Source organism: Sparus aurata, chromosome 20, assembly GCF_900880675.1.
Source record: "Sparus aurata chromosome 20, fSpaAur1.1, whole genome shotgun sequence".
Taxonomy (NCBI): domain Eukaryota; kingdom Metazoa; phylum Chordata; class Actinopteri; order Spariformes; family Sparidae; genus Sparus; species Sparus aurata.
Genome location: NC_044206.1, coordinates 22,021,935 through 22,038,944, shown reverse-complemented (window position 1 = coordinate 22,038,944; position 17,010 = coordinate 22,021,935). Strand labels below are relative to the sequence as shown.

The 17,010-nt window shown below is 42.0% G+C and overlaps 1 protein-coding gene across 5 annotated transcripts in view; it reads left to right on the top strand.

Annotated features, from left to right (window-relative positions):
* The window catches only part of srcap (Snf2-related CREBBP activator protein), a 39,385-nt gene that overhangs the window by 8,420 nt on the left and 13,955 nt on the right, over positions 1-17,010 (top strand). For 3 of the 5 annotated variants that reach the window (XM_030401111.1, XM_030401110.1, XM_030401108.1), the window contains 19 exons: positions 2,829-3,014; positions 3,128-3,268; positions 3,538-3,730; positions 4,491-4,660; positions 5,621-5,708; positions 5,889-5,978; positions 7,369-7,542; positions 7,717-7,943; positions 8,159-8,336; positions 8,490-8,626; positions 9,246-9,415; positions 12,588-12,917; positions 13,023-13,209; positions 13,328-13,497; positions 14,070-14,221; positions 14,314-14,529; positions 14,639-14,803; positions 15,571-15,723; positions 16,053-16,382. In XM_030401111.1, the coding sequence (XP_030256971.1) occupies positions 2,829-3,014; positions 3,128-3,268; positions 3,538-3,730; positions 4,491-4,660; positions 5,621-5,708; positions 5,889-5,978; positions 7,369-7,542; positions 7,717-7,943; positions 8,159-8,336; positions 8,490-8,626; positions 9,246-9,415; positions 12,588-12,917; positions 13,023-13,209; positions 13,328-13,497; positions 14,070-14,221; positions 14,314-14,529; positions 14,639-14,803; positions 15,571-15,723; positions 16,053-16,382 (3,457 nt within the window). The remainder of the gene's footprint in view (positions 1-2,828; positions 3,015-3,127; positions 3,269-3,537; positions 3,731-4,490; positions 4,661-5,620; positions 5,709-5,888; positions 5,979-7,368; positions 7,543-7,716; positions 7,944-8,158; positions 8,337-8,489; positions 8,627-9,245; positions 9,416-12,587; positions 12,918-13,022; positions 13,210-13,327; positions 13,498-14,069; positions 14,222-14,313; positions 14,530-14,638; positions 14,804-15,570; positions 15,724-16,052; positions 16,383-17,010) is intronic. The other 2 variants (XM_030401113.1, XM_030401112.1) reach the window with 2 other exon arrangements.

Sequence of the window (17,010 nt, the reverse complement as noted above, 5' to 3'; positions counted from 1 at the left end):
TTATCGCCGCAGCAGTGGTTTGCCAGTTCTCCACCGTTGGTCATTCACACAGAGCCAAGTAGCGCCGGCATTAAGGCGAACCGCTGTGTAATTCACACAGAGCTGCGGCTCCTAAATGGGCGTGACATATACGTCATGATGATGACATCTGTGTGTTTTCAAGGTGTTTCCCTGGTGTCCCTCCTGTCAATCTAAACCCGCGGACAGTTTATAATTATATGGATGCTGTTATAATGTGTAGTGATTGAGATTCTGACCCACCAAACGTCCTGGAAAGTGTCAAAGTTTTTCGCTCTAAGTTACATAATCGCCATCAGTAAACTGGGCACTGTCTGACTCTCTAACTCGCGGGGAGGGAGGCTATTTTCTGAGGGAAAGTTCACTGAAGTCTCGGTCTAAAGGGCTGACCATCACGGTTATTTTTTTTTCAACACAAACACTTGAGTGAGTTAAAGATTTTTGCAGAAATGTGACAAAGTGTAGGTAGGACGGAGGCTTCTCCACGTAAATCTGCGGTATTTTTTTCCTCATAGTTTGCCAAAGACAGTTACAGTTACTACGTTACTTTTGTTGTGTCATGTAATGTTGCTTTGTGGGACATTTCTCTTTATTTAGTTGAATGAGGGACCTGTGTTGTTATCAGACTGTCAGACCAACACGCCCTCGATATGTGCAGCTGGCTTATCCATTCACACTTGTTCGGTTCGCCAATTATGCACCTCTGATACTACCTCAAGAGGCGTACCGCTTCCAAGACATTCACAGAGAGGCAGAGAATTGGCGCAGGAAAGAATAATTCAAAAAATGACGGGGAGACCCTCAACTCCCAACCTGCAGTTTTGAAGGTTCCTCCTTTTATTTAAGGCGCACTCACACTTAGCCCAGTTGCTCTGTACTGTGCTGAAGCATGATTGTCCTCACACTGCACTCACATTGCTCCTACTGCAACCTGGCTTGAGCGCGGTTGCCTTCTTGTACATATGTCATCAAGTCGTAGCATGGCCGCAGCACAATGGAGAACAACACAGGGAATAAGACAAACTTAACTGACTTTTTGTGGCTTATTTGTGTCGTTTTGGTCATAGAGGGCCCTCTCACATTCCTGGAGTTCTTGTTTATGTGTTGATTATGATTATGCGGTGTAATGCATATGATTATACTTCATGTCCATAATTTTTGCCATGCTCAAGGTACATTCCTGGTACACCTTCTTGGCCCTGGCACAGCTGGAAGAGTATTGTACTTTTGCTCATGCACAAGCACAAACATTGGTACACAATCTTGCGTATTATGTGCATGAGCAACCGTACCGTGCTCGAGCAGGGTAAAAATAATTGTTTTCGAGACCAATTGCATAGTTTGAGTGCCCCGTAAAGGGCCAATGTGTTGGATTTAGTGGCATCTGTTGGTTACGTTTCAGATTGTAACCAATTTAATAGCCCTCGCCTCCCGCTTACATATGGTGGCCACTAAAAACGTGATTGGTCATCTTTAGAGACGGGGCTTGGTTTGTACGTTCTGGGTTATTTTAGGAACATTGTAGACTCTGTGGAGGATGACCTGCCACCTCTGTTTATATAAAGGGCTCATTCTAAAGTTACAGACACACTTGCTGTGTCTCAATTCAGGGTCTGCATCCTTCGAAGGACCCGGCCTTTGCGGTCTCCGAAGGCGAGTCCTTCGGAGAGACCTTGTTAACCCCGTCAGCGGGGACGGTCTAGCCTTTGGAGCGCTTCCAGGTTGCGTCACCAGATGTTTTACCCTTACGTCACTATTTCTGCCGGCCAGGCCTGCGAAATTGGCGATCTACAGCACGCGATGTCGCCATTTTCTCTCTTTCTTTATTCTTTTTTCGGGCGTGCAAAGAATCTTGGGATATGTGAGGCCACGAAGGATAGCAGCCGTGCATCCTCCAAAAAGAGGGAAAAGAAGGTTGCATTTGTTGGCTGCATTTGAAGGCGGCAGTTGGCCTTCAAACGCGTCCTCCGAAGGATGCAGACCCTGATTTAGTCACAGCAACAGTAATGATACCCAGCCCTAAACACGCTGGACCTTTAACCCCTGAAAACCTTTAGACTCTAATGTTGTCTTACAGAAGGGGTGGGGATCCTTGGGAATTTTACAATTTGATTTGGAATTTTCAGAAACTATGCTTGGTACAGTACACGGAAAAGGGGGGCTATTATTTTAGGCTCTTACTCCAGTTCACTCAGTTCCACATTACTTGCATGTCTTTATCTTCTTTCCACCATGTAGCACAGCTGCCAGTTTAGCTTCATTTTCTTTAGGAAAAAGCTGGAATGAAAGTGTAACTTACTGACTATGGTTAAATTCATTCTGTAAAAACAGCACAAAGTGCTATTGTGTATTTTTTATTAATGTTATATCTCAAGTACTGGGACACAGCTTTCCCTGCTGCAGCATTATCTAAAAGGCTGCACAGACTTCTGAAATGTTTCTTCTTCAACAGACCAGAGTTGGCAAGTTCTGTACCGTGTTGCAGTGTGAGTTTTTCAGCCGGCTTGTTAATGTTGGAGTTTGGTGCTCCACTCTGCTAACATTATTCTCTGGGTGATAACAGTACAAAGTATTCCCAGAATACTTCTCCGTCGCCTTTCAAAGTCAATTATTAAGTTATTTAATCCAAAATGTACCCAAACGCTCTCCTTATTTGAAGACGAACTTACAAGAGAACTGCAGCGTGTGCTGTATGCCATCTGTGTGAAGCAGTTTGCCCTCACAGTTAAGTTTTACCTTTTTTGTTCTGTCAAATTCAGAAATCAGAATTGTCTTTAGTGCCTAAGAGGTTTGGTCACTGTGTCCTGTAGGAAGCAGACATCGAGCATCGGACCCAGTCACTAAAGCGAGAGGGCTTCTGGTCAATGAAGCGTCTCACCCGCCTGACTGAACCGCCACGACCAAAAGTTCACTGGGACTACTTGTGTGAGGAGATGCAGTGGCTTTCTGCAGACTTCGCACAGGAGAGGCGGTGGAAAAGAGGAGTGGCTAGAAAGGTAGATAAGTTTTATTATCAAGAGTGTTCTTGCTTGTTTGAAATATTAGGCATTTCTATTCTCATTATGTATGCTGTATATGTTCTAGCTGGCTTCTGTTGATGTGTTATTAGGTGGTGCGAATGGTGATGCGACACCACGAGGAGCTGAGGCAGAAAGAAGAAAAGGCCAAGAGAGACGAGCACGCTAAAATCAGAAGAGTTGCCTCTTCTATCGCAAAGGAAGTCCGGGCTTTCTGGAGCAGCGTTGAGAAGGTACAGACGATTCACAGAAACCAAACAAACAAAACATTCTGCCTCTAGGTTCAGCTGTGGAAAAGGATCCTGGCCTGTGTTTGTTTTTGTGGTAGAAAAAAAAAACGCACTTTACTTTTCAGACAATAAATACTGGCGGTTATGACATGTATAAAGTAAACTGTATAGGTTAATTTGGTCTAATATTCGTCTTTTAGGTTTTGTTCTGGCCTCTGTTAAATTCAGCCAGTCTGAAGTGTTAAAAGTGGTGGTGTCTTTTATCCATACAGGTGGTGCAGTACAAGCAGCAGTCTCGACTGGAAGAAAAGAGGAAAAAGGCTTTGGATCTTCAGCTGGACTTTATTGTTGGCCAGACAGAAAAATACTCGCACCTCCTCAGCAAGTCACTTGCACCGACCAGGCCTGCTGAAACTGTCCCTCCGACTCCCCAAAAAACCCCTCCACCTCCTGTTGATGAGGATGGTGGGTTACTTTTTTCTTTTATTAAAGCTGGCACCTTCTTCTGTAAATGGAGCTTACTGTCTCCGTGTGATCGTGTGCTCTTAGCTGAATCATTGGTTCAGAAAGGGACGTTGTCATAGCTACACACCAATGACTGAATCTTTAGTGCATTTGTCACAGAGGTAAAATGTTTCACGGAAACAAAACCCTGTCAAGGTTATAACATCTTTTCAGAGAATCATCCATGTTCTCACGTTTATGTGCAAATCGAACCCGATAACCTGAGCTCAATGACATCTTGTCTTGGCTAAGATGATATTACATCTTAGCTGCTTGGCAACCGTCAGACTTGAGAGTTGTCAAACCTGTCAGACTTGTCTGCTGCCCATGTTATCATTGACAGCATCGAGGTGAATTGTGACTGTAGTTTATGCATTTGCTCAGTCGGATGACTTGGCAGTGGCTCATTTCTGTGGGTCGTAGTCCAGGTTCACTTTCATTTTATAATGTGGCAACATTTTGTGGTACTAAAGTGCAATGACAAGGTGCTAGTTATCAAGGATCTCTGTCACTGAAACCCAGACTCAAATGTTATGTGTTTAACTAAATGAGGTCATAAGGACTGAAGCATTTCTTCGCTTTGAAGAAAATAAGTTTAGCCTTTGTGCTACCTCATTAACACTGTGTATCTATTTGAGATTGGAGAAGTCTTTTTCAGTTTTTTTGGTAGTCAGGAAGCCAGGCCCTTTAAGTACACAACTCTTCCATTTCCATTCTGCAGACAGAGACTTTGAGCCTCCCTGTGAGGAGGAGGATGATGAGGAGACCATAGAGGTGGAGGAGCAGCAGGAGGGCAATGACGCTGAAAGCCATAGGAGGGAGATTGAACTGCTGAAGGAGGAGGGCAACCTGCCTCTGGACCAATTACTCAGCACCCTCAAACTGCCACAGGTACCTCGACAAACCCAATGGGAATGTTGTCTGAATGTAGAAGACCGCTTAGCTCTGTAAAAGGTGCTCTTTGTAAGAAAGAATGATATTTGGTCTCATTCCCAACTTGTCCTTATGCTTTGGGATGGCAGCTGACCCGTCCTACAGTCCCAAAGCGTCAGTTTTTATGAGTTGGGAATGACACTCAAAAATCTACTGGTTTTTTTATTTTACAAAAAACACCTTTCAGTTACAGTGTTTTTACAGACTTTACTAATAAGATGGATTAAACTTGGACAGATCAGACATTCAACCTTGGAAAAACAACCTTGGTCGTAATTTTCTTCCCAAATTTAAAAGGGGACCGGTAGATGAAAGAATCTACCGGCCAAGTAAATTTTTTACCGGCCAAATAATAAATTGCCTCTTTTTGTTGCATATACATCTGTTTCAGTACTTTTCATGGAGATAACAGTATTATATAACAATACATGCTTAGAAAAGAAGCCAAAGTATTATTTAGAAATACATTTTAATATTATTAATTATATTTCATAACATTGCAAATTGAAAACTTGAACAGTGCAAAACTTTGACAAAGGAAACACTCATTAAATAACTATCAGGCTCTGTAATAGACTTGTCAGTGGAGACTGTACCATAATAACATTTACACTGAATTTGATAGACCCATGGTTTTACACGTTTTGAGACGTGACAACTGTTCTCATATTAAGCCACTTGATTATCATACTGAAACCTAATTGAAGGAAGTCGTTTAGAAATTATGCGCAAGTACAACTTCCCTCAGCTCATGAGCTAGAGGTGTCGTCATTTCTGCGCTCGACTCATAGTCACGACGCACTAAGACACTAAGAAACCTCTAAGTACTTTTATTAATGTGCCTGATACCAATGTTGTACAGATGTTTTTGATACAGACCGAGAATTCATTTAATCACTGAATCTTTGGATTACACAGGAGTTGGGCTCAGATGAAGAATGCTCTGATGAAACCTCCTCATCAGTGGAGGAGGAAGATGGCGAATTCACTGCCAATGAAGAAGACGGTAAGCTCGCTCTCAATAAGATGTGAAACAAAGACAACATCTGGTCAATACTTACACATATCGTGGTAAAGAGTAAATATATATGTTTTTAAGGACTTGAAATTAAATTGACAATCCAGAAAATAGGCCCATGAGTGTCTGTAAGTGATGTATTATTTGTTTTCTCCCTTTAACCTTCAGCTGAGGATGAGGAGGACACCATAGCAGCCCAGGAGAAGGTTGAAGGAAATTTAAATCATGAAGAGGAACTGGATGACTTAGCCAGAGAGGGTAGGTGCTTTGTTTTTTTCATATTCATGTATAAAATGGAAAGTTAAATTATCTGTGTTAAGTAGCCTCTTGTTGTTAATTTGTATGTAGCTGCTTTGAGGGTGTTAAGTGTCTTTAAAAAAACCCTCCTTTTTTTTTTTTTTTTACCACGCCCTTAAATGGCAAATCTAAAAAAATTGCAACAGGGGGGTGAAAGACCACCGCTCAGTTAGTGCTCAGGACAGCTGGTTGTCGGAGCTAACCTGCTATGAGGGGCCACTGTCAGACTCTGTGTCGCCGCTTGAAAGACGGAGAGTCTGGTGGAGCTTTGACACATTTCTGCCCCTTCTGATTGAGTAACTGTGTGGGTACCTGTTTCGTAGCTGAGCTAAAAGCTCTGCACAAAAGCCTCTCGAATGTGTTTGTGTCCGCGTGTCAACACATTACGATTCATAGGTCCTAAATATCTTGTTAAGCTCGGAACATTAACAGAATTTGTTCCTCTACAGTGAATTCAACAAACAAGCCCACTGATAACTGTCTGTGTTCAGTGTTGTTTTTCTGCTGGTGCTTATCAGACTTGCTAATGCTAATGCTATCAGCAGATATGTGTGAGAGGCACAAACCTACTTTAGCTCTGTATGGCGCAGCAGCAGCTTGTTTTCAGAATTGTCATCTTTTTTTTATATCCCTCTGGAGTCTGCAGAATGTTTCAGGGGGTTAGTCGAGCCATTTGACAGAACAAAAATATGATTTTCTGTTTTTACAAATAAGAGTTCTCAATTGTGCCACTAAATATCTTTGGCTTTTAGATAGAGAAGATCCAACAAATTATTAGAGACCAAAGTTGTGTTTCATAGATGGCCTTAATTGGGACATTTACAAGATATTAACAAACCATTTTTTATTTTTTACTTTTAAATAAAAGTCAAATTACTTCAACACAAATTATTCATGTAGATGGGGTATTTTAACCTCCTCAAATGTGAATATTTTCTAGTTTGTTTACTCTTCAGTGACCTTGAACTAAATATCTTTGGGTTTGGGACAAAACAAGACATTTTAGGATCGACATTTTTCACAATTTTCTCACATTTGAAAGAACAAATATCTACTTGATGAATTACATTGATTGATTGATAATGTCAATTAGTTATTAGTTAGTTAGCTGCAGACCTTGTTTTAAGCCTGAAGCTAAAGTTTGATGTCTGTAGAATCGAAGACTCGTTAATAATTGATCCTTGAGTTCTCCCAGAACAGCATATTTATGTGCTTTGTTAATGTAGCTGTAGATTGTATATCTGCCAGTTATCTGCATGTTAATAAGAATATCATTCATTTTAAGCAGCAGCCTGCTTTAAAAATGGGATCAGTAAACATCTTCCCTGACAAATCTCTGTTCTCCTTGTAGGCGATATGAGTGTTGAGGAGCTGCTGGAGAAGTACAAAGGAGCGTATGCTTCTGACTTTGAGGTTCCTTCTGGATCTGGCTCCAAAGTGAGCTCTGATTCGGAGGTGTCTGGGGATGAGGAGGTGGAGACTGAAGAAGATGAGAGCGATGCAGAAAGCAACACTTCCTCCTCAGGTATTAAGCTGCTCTCACAGGGAATCAAAATAATCTCATGTAAATTGTTTTTGTTTATATTCACCCACCCATTTTTCAGAAGGGGACTACTTCCTTCTCTATTCTTTTTAAAAACTCGATTACATGATTTTTTTTTTCTTAAATTTCTTTGTCTTTCAAATGTGCTTTTCTCAGATTCACCAGGAGACAGTGCAGAAGATGAAGAGAGTGAGAAAGACGAAGAGGAGAGCGAGGAAGAAGAAGGCGAAGATGACTGTGGAGATGAGGGGATGGAGCTCTTGCTTAAGGAGGGAGACAACAGCCCACCTTCATCGAGCTCAAGGCCAAAGAAAGAGATCAGCCACATTGCTGCTACTGCAGAGAGCCTGCAGCCTAAAGGCTACACGTTGGCTACAACAAAGGTCAGTCTTGAATATTAAGAAGAATATTTTGTTCTTGCCTAAAATGTCTTCAATTTGGGCCGAACTGGTATAAAGCTTTTTACAGACAAGAGAGTTTTACCTCAAATAGTTACGAAGTATAACTAAGAAAACTTCTTGTGTGGTTTAAAAGAGCAAAACTCTAGTCCTTAGCAGTTCTGAACCATCATTTTCTCATCTTTTTTTCCCAATGAAAGGTCAAGACCCCCATCCCATTCCTGCTTCACGGCACATTACGAGAATACCAGCACATTGGCCTCGACTGGCTGGTCACCATGTACGAGAAAAAGCTTAATGGCATTCTGGCTGATGAGATGGGTCTGGGAAAAACCATCCAGACCATCGCCCTGCTCGCTCACCTCGCCTGTGAGAAAGGTAACAAACCTGGTCCGGATTCTTTCGTTACTATTTCTACATACAATTTAGTCTATTTGGATCATCTTTTTGGAGTGCTACATATATATTTGTATAGAGTAGTTGAAGTCTTTCATGTTCAATTGCTGATATTTTGTCTTTTGACCTGTGCAGGTAATTGGGGCCCTCACCTCATCATCGTCCCCACCAGTGTGATGTTGAACTGGGAGATGGAGCTTAAACGCTGGTGTCCTGGCTTTAAAATCCTCACCTACTTTGGAAGCCAGAAGGAGAGAAAGCTAAAGAGACAGGTACAACCTTCATTACATTGAGTAGGGCTGAACCAAACAATTCTTTTCAGTGCTGATTAATCTGTTTATTTTCTTGATTAGTTGTTTGATCGACATTTTTCACCGTTTTCTGAAATTTTATAGACCAGTGTTTCCTAAACCCTAAGATGACATCCTCAAATGTCTTGTTTAGTCCACAACCCAAAGATGTTAAGTTTTGTTTCATCGATGAGAAAAGAAACCAGAAAATACTCTCATCTAATCGGAGCTTAACTGAAACCTTGGTCACAAAGTCTGTTGTGTTATCTTATAATTATCCTAATTTATAGCAAATTGTTCTTAAATTACTTAAACTGATTAATTGATTAAATAGTTGGTGATTAAATTAATACTAACTAATCGATTAATAGTTTTGGCACTAATACTTAGCATGGGTGTGTTTTTTTTAATTCACTTGTACGTTCCCAGCTTTTTAAGTGTTTTCTATAATTGGCAGCATTTCTGATGAGCAATTGTCGTTTGCCTTCCTTATGTTCCCTAAGTGGCTAATGATTACCTTGATGCAACCCTTTGTTTCCACTTTGCTTTTCGTGATGGTTGTGGTACAGCTGGTTTCCCTAAAAATGTTTTTTTTCCTCAGGGCTGGACGAAGCCTAACGCTTTCCACGTGTGCATCACTTCATACAAGTTGGTGCTGCAGGATCATCAGGCTTTCCGCCGCAAGTCCTGGCGGTACCTGATCCTCGACGAGGCGCAAAACATCAAAAACTTCAAGTCCCAGCGCTGGCAAAGCCTGCTGAACTTCAACAGGTCAGTAGAGCTGTGTGTTTGGTATTCTCATGTACAAATTCTTGGGATCGAAATTAGTCATTAATGTGGCATCCCTCATCTCCAAAATTAAGGAGTACCTCAATTTAACACCGTTGTTACTGCTGGAACATTTGTGGGTCTACAGACTTGTGCACATCTGCTCTTTGAACACTATCCATACACACCCAGTTGAGCCAGCCAGGAATTATCAGTCACTGTCTTGTGTCCAAGGGTTGTTACTAAAGGCTCCAACATGCTTCAGCACATACACCCTTGCTTCTCATGACATGCATGAGCCATTACAGCATCCATACAAGCCTGATTCCCCCCAAAATTGGGATTAGGGTTGTACTTAATATACTTTGTTCCTTCACTTTTCATAAGAGGGTTGCAGAGGTGGCAAAGGTCCACACATTCTTTTGATGCACAAGCACAGTGTGATTTGTTCAAGGTTGAGAAATGTTTTTCAAATCTTACTCCTGTCCTTGGGTGGTAGTGCGAGTTGGCCGACAATCTAATGATTGGCGGATTTATCTCTGCCTGTCCTTGAGAAAAGCACTGAACCTCAAATTGCTGTTGGGAAAAGACTGTATGTCACTTTGGACAAAAGCATCAGCCAGATTAATTCAATGTAAAGTCTAAAGGTCAGTTCAATGGACATCAGATACATTTTAGAAGATAGCGGTGTGTGTATAACACTGACGGAGATCTCAGCCGGACACCTTTCACTTATGTTTTCATAACAGACTGGTTGGAATCATCCAAAATGGTTTAAAGAGGAGTCCTTTTGGGGAAAATGGACATAAAGTGAAAAAACATGAGTAGTTGCGTCACAGTACTGTCCTGCTATCATGTATTGTTCACAGTATGACACAATAACCCAACTGACTCAGACGATCACGTCCCCATTCTATTTTTGTAGGCTGAAAATCTGAACAGGTGTCATAAGCGAACATTATGTACCAAGTTGTTCTGAACAAACTAGTAATTCTCACCGAAATAAATCTCTTCTGCCTCTGTCGTGCTTCCAAGCGCAGCGAAGGATGCCTCCCTGTGTTGTCTGTGAGCAGTCGCTTGTCACAAAAAGTCAATGTGCACTCAGCCGTAGAAGACGAGCCGTCATTGAGTATTAGCCATGTTTGACTTTGAATGCATCCCCAAAATACACCAGACCTCATATCTGTGTATCCACAGGCCACAGTGGAGTGTGGACGTGATGGTTTAACTGGCTGGACTTCCAATTTGAAATGTTTTTTTTTTTTTCTTATGAAAGTGGTTGTAATTAGATTAACTTGGCTGATTGCCTGATCCAGCTGGTGGTAATTTCTCACAGCTACACTGAGCTTCTGCACATGAGGAGAAGCACACACTGTTTTATTGCGTACAAGCTTTTAGTCATAGATCTTCAGACATACAGGGTGGAGGGAGGATGAGAGTGCACTTTGTGAATCCCAAGAAAAATCTGTATCTCATTTAGGGCTGGACAGTATATTGATAATAGATCGTTATCTCTATCTCAGAGTGAACATCAGCTCAGATTTTTCAACACTTGTGTCATATCATGGCTGCATTACAGTAAAGTCATCATGAAAATCACAATGTTGATTTCGAGGTGTTTTATCAAATATATAGTGATATTTCATTTTGTAGCACAGTCTTTCCAAATATCTAAATACACATTGTGTTTTACACAATGGCGTTAAAGGGATAGTTCGGTATTTTTGAAGTGGGGTCATATAAAGTACACATCTATAGTCGATCTGTTTCCTACCGTAATCACCGATCAGCGCAGCCTCAGTTTGGAGAAGTAGAGAGCCGCTCCAGCCCAGACGCTCAGCTTTGTACTGCAGTGAACGGGGTCCAGCAAAAAAGCTAAATTAACCACCTAAAACAAGGCTCACCTAAAAATGTTTACATCAGTTCAAGTGTACGTTGTATAGGTAAAATTCACACCGCTTTACATCGCCGTCAGACCGTGCTTTCTTTTGGCACTACATTTTCTCAACCGTAGAACCCCCGTATCCCTACGCATTAGCGCTAATGCGGAAGGATACGGAGAGTTAAGTTTCGTTTTTATCGAAAGTAAACCTCTCGTCCAGCCGCTGCTCGATGATCAGCTGTTGCCCAGTTACGCTAGTGCGTAGGGATACGGGGGTTCTGCGGTTGAGAAAATGTAGTGCCAAAAAAAGAGCGGTCTGACTGCAATGTAAAGCGATATGAATTTTACCTATCCAACGTTCACTTGAACTGATGTAAAAAAAATTAGGTGAGCCTTGTTTCTGGTCGAACTATAGATATGTACTTTATATGACCCCACTTCAAAAAAACCGAACTATCCCTTTAAAATATTGTAATACTGTCCTAAGCCCTAATTTCAAATGTAAAACTTTCTGCTGAAGGATATTGTATTGCTATGACATGGTTTACAAACATGGAGGCTCAGGGAGGAAAAAACCCAACATTTTTTGTTTTTTATGGACGTACATCACGTCAGATTAATTTCTTTAGATTTGTTTACATGTTAAAGCTGCTGCTGTTATCCACAATGACTTATCAGCAGACTCTTTTATCTGTCTTTTAGCTCACTGTTTTGGTTTCTGGCCTATAACTACTTTTTTTGCTAAGGTGTGGAACAATCTTAATTATTATGGCCAGTAGTATAATGATGATGACAATTCACCCCAATCAACTTATCCTGAGTGCTTTTTATCAGAATCAGAAATACTTTCTTTCTATCGTGATTGTGAGGACAAAAGGATCGTGTATCATCTCATCTATAGTTTTGGTGCAATCCCACTGCTTTCATAAGGGCAGCAGCAGGCAGCCACTTTCCCAAAAAAAATCTATTGCCCAGTGGCTTGTGAATATAGAGAAGCATTTAGCAGCTAAATGTCCAGCTATTTCCTTCAAGAGTTGATAGAGACTTAAAACTAGTGATAAATTGAATACTTGACTTTAGAAGTAGTTCACAAACAGGGCTCCATCTGTTTTCCATAATTTAAAGTGATAGCACGTCAGTATTATGTTTGCAATTAATCAGTGCAGGTTTAATGAGTCTTAAGAAGCTGCTTGACTGAGATCGCCTCTTAATCTGTGCTCCAATTCTTCTCACATATCATCTTTAATCCTAATTATCTTGTACCTAAATGTCTACACTGTCCTCTGTTTCCAGCCACCGGCGCCTGCTGCTGACAGGAACCCCTCTGCAGAACAGCCTGATGGAGCTGTGGTCTCTGATGCACTTCCTCATGCCCCACGTCTTCCAGTCCCATCGAGAGTTTAAAGAATGGTTCTCCAACCCGCTGACAGGAATGATCGAGGGCAGTCAGGAGTACAACGAAGGGCTGGTCAAGAGGCTCCACAAGGTGCTGAGGCCGTTCCTGCTCAGGAGGATCAAGATTGATGTGGAGAAGCAGATGCCGAAGAAATACGAGCATGTGGTCCGCTGTCGCCTCTCCAAGAGACAACGATTCCTCTACGATGACTTCATGGCACAGGCCTCGTGAGTTACTACACTGCTGTTTACAGTACTGCATTACAGAGAGAAGTATTTGTGACTTACTATCTTGGCCTCTCCATTCATCATCTCTCTGTTTCTGGTTCGCAGGACCCGGGAAACACTGGCCAGTGGTCACTTCATGTCTGTGATTAACATCCTAATGCAGCTCCGCAAAGTGTGCAACCATCCCAACCTGTTCGACCCTCGACCCGTCCACTCTCCCTTCATCACGAAGCCCATTGTTTTCCACACAGCCTCCCTGGTGCAGGACGCCCTGGAGGTCTCTCCTTTGAAGGTTAGCAATGAAGGAAAGCTGGAAAAAGCTTAATTTTGGTCAGAACAACACAACTGAAAGAAAAAGAAATTCCAGGTTTTCAAATCAAATAAAAATGTGTGTGTTTTTGCGTCCTTAGCGCTGCGATCTCTCAATGTTTGACCTTGTTGGTTTGGAGAGCCGTGTGTCCCGGTACCAGGCAGATGTCTTCCTGCCGCGCCACAAGGTCAGCCGCCAACTAATTCAGGAGATAGTGGACTTCCCTGAACCCCCTCCGAGACCCAAACCAGTCCGCATGAAGGTCAACAGGTACGCAGTACAGCTGCTGATACTTTTATAATCAGCCAATAATATTCTTTAAGCATCATTTTTGTTTTTCCCACTACAATGCAATACAGTGCTTTTAGAAAGAACAGTGTAAAGGGACGTTAAGATGCATAAAAATCAATGGATAAGCAACAGTTTGTATTTGTTATTAAGCTTCAGCTCTGATTGGACAATCTGCCAGTAACGTTGAAGGCAGTGTGAATAAACATGCTGCTCGTGGTGAACTAGATTTTAAATTTCTTTTTTTTTTATCTTCGATGCTGCAGCTTCTAACAACCAACCTTTCAATTATACATCAGAGTGTCTCTTTAAACGGTGTGTGTTAGGGCTCGTTCTCACTCTGAGCAGCAAAATGCGAACATATTGCAGGACTATCAGCCCTGTTCTTCAGTGAGATGGTTCTGCGTTTACTAATATGAATAATGAGCTTCAGTTAAATTAGCAGGCAGAGACAGACATCAGTTATTAATGACACCAGATGCTTGATACAGTGTACTTGTAAAATCAGTAGATTAATTTGTGTTGATGTTTGACGTTTTGCTCTCTGTTTTTAGGATGTTCCAGCCGCCTCCTAAAGGTGATAATCGTCCAGTTCTCCTGATGAACAAACCCACCTGCTCTGTGCCGCCTGCAGCTCAGACCCCCAAACCTCCTGCAGTCACTGAAGTCACCTCAACTCCTGCACCTGCTCCTGTAGTTCAGCAAGGCACGTGAAAGATGGAACATCTACTAAAAAAGCTTGAACATGAAGGGTTTTTTTTTTTGCTCATTTCTCCTCATATTTCCTCTTTTCCGCAGTGGTGTGTTCAGTGGCAACCGCGGCCCCTCCTCGCCAGCCTGTGCATCTAACTGCTCAAACTGCAGTGAGATCCAGCGCTCCAAAGCCAGTGTTGACTGTGCGGCCTCCCACTGCTTCCTGCACAGCCAGCATACCAGCTCATCCGAGTCCAAACCCAGGCAACATCATGCCCCAAAGGGTTCTGCTCAGTCCAGATATGCAAGCTAGGCTGCCATGTAAGTGTTCACTCATGTCATGTGAACATCCAAGTGAATGACTGACTTTGCAGTAAACTGAATATAATATTGTTAGTAATCATCGTCTTCCTTCTATTTCCTTTCTAAGCTGGTGAGGTAGTGAGCATTGCCCAGCTTGCTTCCTTGGCTGGCCGACCTGTGTCCTCGTGTCAGGGCAGTAAACCCGTCACCTTCCAGCTGCAGGGCAACAAGCTGACTCTGTCTGGAGCTCAGATCCACCAAGTCCCATCAGCTCCTGCACGACAGGTTCAAGGTTAGTGTTAGGCAGCCTTGTACTTATTGTAGGTGTGGTGTTTTTCTGTCATTTTAAGAGGCTCTGTGGAACTTCTGTGTTGTGCTGGACACCGGGTGTTTAAGTTTGTGGACTGCAATCTTAAACTAATGTTGGCCATGGATGCTCCTTATTAGCAGAGAGGAGACAGGATCTGAGACGAGGTCATCAAACGATCATGAAGTTAAATGCTTTGGACTGTCGTGGAAAATACAAGTCCTTCACAAAGAAATCCACAGTCCAGCAGACTTAAACAATTTAAACACATTGTCCACAGGCTTGTATAGGAAGCCAAGAGAGAAAAAAAGTTAAATTAGTTATGTAAACATTTTTTAGAATGCCATCATTTATGCATGATGATCCACACTCAAACATTTGCGACCAAACAAAAGAGCAACTCTCTACATACCATCGCTGGATAGAAATACAAATAACTTTAAATTGAAATAAAGTAGTTTATAATTCTCTGTATATCATTCAAGCTTAACTGGGTATAAATGATGTTAAAAAAGGGACAATTAGTTGTGAGTCTTAACTGAAACATATTCGTTATAATATTAAACAAATCAATAGGTATAATTTATCATAATTATATAGCTCTACATTTTGTTTACTCTATTTATTTAACCCTGATCTTGTTAAAAAAAAAGGGATGATTCAAATTCTTGGAATTGTTCAGGGATTTACTGGAGAGTCTGAGGGGGAAAAGAGTCTCTGATTTTCCTTTCTGACTCACTCTCATGCTGCAGGTAATGTCATGCACCTGGTGTCCAGCGGGGTGCAGCACCATCTCATCAGCCAGCCTGCCCAGGTGGCTGTCCAGAGCGCAGCAAACGCATATCCTGCAAACACATCGACTGCTCTCCCTGCAAATCGGTTGCCTCACAATGCCTCAGCACAAGGTTGATAACCCTTCTTTGTCTGACTACTAACATAGACTGTAAAAAACAAAGCTTCTTTTTATTTTAAAGATAAAGCTTTTGAATTTCAAGGAGCATAAAAACATTTATCAGATATCTGAATTAGCCAAATCCTCTTTGAAGTTTTGACTGTCAGGTTAAAGAAAAGGTTACTTTGCCCGAAGACCTTGAAGTATTTTCTGTTATTGGACAAGCATTTTCTTTTGACATTGTCCTCTGACGAACCCCGTCAGTTTAAATCTAATCTTTTAAAATCAGTTTAATATGAAGTCCTGTTTCTCACAGCTGATATGTTTTTTGTATTTCCTCAGTAACCCCTTCCTTGGTGAGCAGCACCGGCGTCGTGAAGATCGTAGTGCGTCAAACAGCAGGCAAGGAGGGTGGGCCCGTGCCCACACTGGCTGTGGCCCCTTCCCCTCGTGTTGCTCCTCAGGCCTCCCCTTCCCCTCACCCTCACGCCAACACCACCCCTGTCAGAAACACTGCTCCACTGCAGATTGCCCAGCGCACCCCTGGTCCCGCCACTGCCCACTACACCATAGCACCTCCCGGAATCCCTAGCTCCACCCCGAACCAGCCCCACCCCCCTCGCCCTGTCCTCAAAGTAGTGCAGCCCCCTCCATCGAGCACAGAGCAGCCAGGTGAGAGAACAAGCTCCACTTAATATTCTCTCTGAGCTATAATTTATAACCCTGTATGCAAGAGAAGATTAGTTGCAGTAATGATCTGACCCAGTTCTACTTGGAGTATTTTCCTTCCCTACCATCCTACTTGTTTTGTGTTTCTTTTTAATCTGCTTAGAGTAGCAGATGTTTGCTGTGTGAAATGTAATGCGAAACATTCAGGGATGTTTAGACGATCACAGGAAAGTATCTGGAAGCCAGTTTAGTGTATTTAAAGACCTCCCCCAGACATAAAAATACTCTTTGCGCTTAGGATGATAATTTGTGTCTGATATATTTTTATAATGTAAAATCCCCAATAAGGAATTCTCAAAGTTGCGTCTTCTTCTCACTCATTAAATATCCAGAATGTGTCTAAAGTGGAAATGGACAACTTTCTACCCATAGCGTTTCCAAGTGATATTGTTGGAGCCGGTGTTGCAAAGACAGACAAATTGTTTCTGTTTTTCTCAAAGTAGCAGCTACCAACAGCACAGGACAAACGTGAGTCTATTCATTCATTCAGGCTTTAATGGAGATAGTCAGCCCTCCTTTTCCCTGGAGATTACTGTGCCCGATGGCAGACAAAATATCACAGTAAAGGCAC